Below are 3,250 nucleotides of genomic sequence, written 5' to 3' on the forward strand. Positions count from 1 at the left end.
TGAGTGAGATACTTTTGCAAGCATCAAAGATGAAGATATTTTATACCATTTTCAAGAACTAAAGAGTCATATGAAAAAAGCTACCTCGATTACCTCCAATTAGTGCTAGTGGTATGTTATATTCTTGATTACTAATTTTTGTTCATTAATTAATTGTAATTTTACATCCTAATTTTTTACATATACAACCTGTAAATGTAGGTTCGGTTTCTCATGCTATTGTTGATGAACACATGAGAGACTTGGATGAACGAAGTACTCATTAATTAGGTAATTACTTTTGTATCATTGTATTTTTTTATGTAGTTCAGTAGTTCATTGTACCGTATAAGCATGGAGTTAAAATACTATCTAAATTGTACATTTTTTGCTTTATTTTTATTATATATTGGTATGTGACCCAATTTAGATAGTTTAGATGCTTAGTTTTTGGTCCGGGTCTTGTCGAAGGCAGAGCCCCGCCACTGTTGTCAGGTGAGGTTTTTAGTAAGTTTGGTTCGTCTGGTTATGATGTATTGATAATAAAAATTACTCCTTTTGTGATGTTTTCTTCTTCTCACTGATGCTGAAAATATTTTTCACTGGACTGATGAAGGCGTGGCTGTTGGATGTGGATGGCAAGCAATGGTAGCATACTTCATCGGCGTACCCCTCGGTGTGCTTCTTGGATTCAAGTTTGACTTTGGCATCAAGGTACTGTTAATTCACAATCTATACCATTTTACCTCTAGAGTCGACTGGAAAACATGTTACGAGTACCTGTCCCTAGACTTTCGGCGAGTGAGAAAACGGAGCTCATTCTGATCTGGATCACTCACATTTGCAGGGATTGTGGGGAGGGGTGATCGGGGGCACCCTCATTCAAACACTTATTCTGATCTGGATCACGTTCAGGACTGATAGGAACAAGGAGGTAAGCCGCCTTTAATGATCATCATGTTCCTCGGTAACCGATTCACATCTAAGTTATGTGCCGATGCGTTATTTAGGCCAATTATTCCATCGAAGTGCATGCTTGCTTATGTGGCCATTTTAGGTGGTTCAACTAAGTCTTCTCTGAATTTTGCATAACAAAAAAAAAAACCTCGGTACTTTTCTGTTGTAATTTTATTTTTGGATATGAATTTAGGTCGAGGAAGCGAGGAAAAGATTGGATAAGTGGGACGACACAAGGGAGCCTCTCTTCGCAAACAAGGAGTGGTGATGTCAGGAGTGGATCAAGAGTCAATATGCTGCTGCAAGTTGATCCATTCTGCAATACTTTTCAGTGCCATCTCATCTGCCACTTCTAACTGCAACATAGACCACTCAATTCAGAAATGCACTAATGCGTAGTTCGGTTGGTTTCATCTGAGATCATGCTGTTTCAGAATTCACAAACTATTCTCCTCACCTAACGATACTAATTTGAGGTCGCCAATTGCAATGCTTTGCTAATCCTTAGTCCAATTATTAACCAGAAATACGGCAAGTGGCCTTACTGAATACTGTACTAGAATGAAGCAACTTCAGTTTCTGAAATTCTTTAGTCCATGAGCTCCAGAATTGCCCTGCAGACCTGATTGGAATTAGAAATTCTGCAGGCTGCAGGAGGCAACAGCCAAAGCGACAAATGGACACTACAGTTAGGATAACAGTAGGTCGGTGCTGTTTGACAGTCTCTAATTGGATGAAGCTCATCCCGAGCTTCCATCCGGTGCACTCTGCTGCAGGATGTCGGTATCTAATTAGAGATTGTCAGGAACTATATGATTTTGGGTGTTTGAATAAACATTAGATGCTGTTGGTAGCGAGAAAACTCATGTATCTTAGAGAATGTTAATAGCTATAAGTTTTTGTGTGTTTTTGAATAAACATCAGAAGCTGCTAACAGTGTGTGCTCGCGTGTGTTCATACAACCCACCTCTCGCAGGATTGAATCCAACAATTGATATCAGAGGTAGGGTTGATCGATCCTGGCAATGTTGGCTCCTATGAGTGGTGCGACTTTGAGTCCCCGGAGGCAGTTCAACCATCGTAGCTCTCCATTGTGGATGCCACGCAATGTGGTCATCCAGCGTGTGGTTCAGGAGGTTGGTGGCATGTCGTACCCAATCCTCACACGAAGCAACTACACTGACTGGAGCCTGCTCATGAAGGTCATCCTGCAGGCTCGCAGTCTCTGGGATGCAGTGGAGTTTGGTGATGCGCATTTCCAGAAAGATTGCATGGTGCTAGTGGCCATCCTCCATGTTGTGCCCCAAGAGATGATCGGCACGGTCGCTGAGTCAAAACAAGTGCTAAGTAGGCTTGGGACGCCATCACATCGATGCGCGTCGGCGATAATCGCATCCGCAAGGCCTCGACGCAACATCTATAGAAGGAATCTAAGGCAATTTTGTTTCGTGTCAGTGGATGATCGTCTCTCCGGCCTCGTCACCAACATCACTCACGCTGAAGGAAGTGACTGGAAGGCTAAAGGCGGTAGAGGATCATCCCTCCAGTCTCTTCACCAACCTCACTCACGCTGGAGGAAGTGATTGGAAGGCTAAATGCAGTGGAGGATTATCTCTCCGACCTCGTCACCAACCTCGCTGACGCTGGAGGAAATGACTAGAAGGCTAAAGGTGGTGGAGGATCGTCCCTACGGGCTCATCACCAACCTGTTCACACTAGAGAAAGTGACTGAAAGGCTAAAGGTGGTGGAGGATCGTCTCTCCGGATAGAAGGTGGTAGAAATATATGTGCGAGTAGCCCCAAGAGATTTTCGCAGATTGCTCTATCCATTTAGACTCTTCTCGATCTCTCGACGCTCACACTGGAGGAAGTGACTAGGAGGCTAAAGGGAGTGGAGCATCATCGGGATCCGAAAGAATCCCCTGTCATCGGTGGTAAGCTCCTCCTCACCGAGGAGCAATGGCTCATGTGCATCAAGGAGCAGAAGCAAGGCACAAGGTCCTCGGGCAGTGGCAAGGGCAGCAGCAATGCCCATCGCTGTTTGCGTGCACTACAGAAGAAAGGGGGAGGCGATAGCTCCGATGGCAAGAAGGATGCGCGTGATGTCTCCCACGACAAGTGCCGCAATTGCAAGCGCTATGGCCACTGGGCCAAGGACTGCCAATCGCTTAAGAAGGCGCAGGCTTATTTGGCCCAGGGTGAGGAAGAAGACAAGCTTGCGCTCCTAATGGTGTGGGTGTGCGCTCTCAGTGATGTGCAGGAGCCACCGCCAAGCCACGTCCACCTCGACGAGCCGCACAAATAAGTCCACCTT

The 3,250-nt window shown here is 45.2% G+C and overlaps 1 protein-coding gene across 1 annotated transcript; it reads left to right on the forward strand.

Annotated features, from left to right (window-relative positions):
• Nucleotides 1–429: 429 nt before the first annotated feature.
• LOC133893469 (protein DETOXIFICATION 39-like) lies at nucleotides 430–1,696 on the forward strand. The gene is made up of 3 exons (XM_062334496.1): nucleotides 430–693; nucleotides 827–913; nucleotides 1,130–1,696. The coding sequence occupies exons 1-3, from the start codon at nucleotides 625–627 to the stop codon at nucleotides 1,202–1,204; spliced, it is 231 nt and encodes a 76-aa protein (XP_062190480.1). The 5' UTR covers nucleotides 430–624; the 3' UTR covers nucleotides 1,205–1,696.
• The last annotated feature ends 1,554 nt before the right edge of the window (nucleotides 1,697–3,250 follow it).

Source organism: Phragmites australis, chromosome 15 (genome assembly GCF_958298935.1).
Source record: "Phragmites australis chromosome 15, lpPhrAust1.1, whole genome shotgun sequence".
Taxonomy (NCBI): domain Eukaryota; kingdom Viridiplantae; phylum Streptophyta; class Magnoliopsida; order Poales; family Poaceae; genus Phragmites; species Phragmites australis.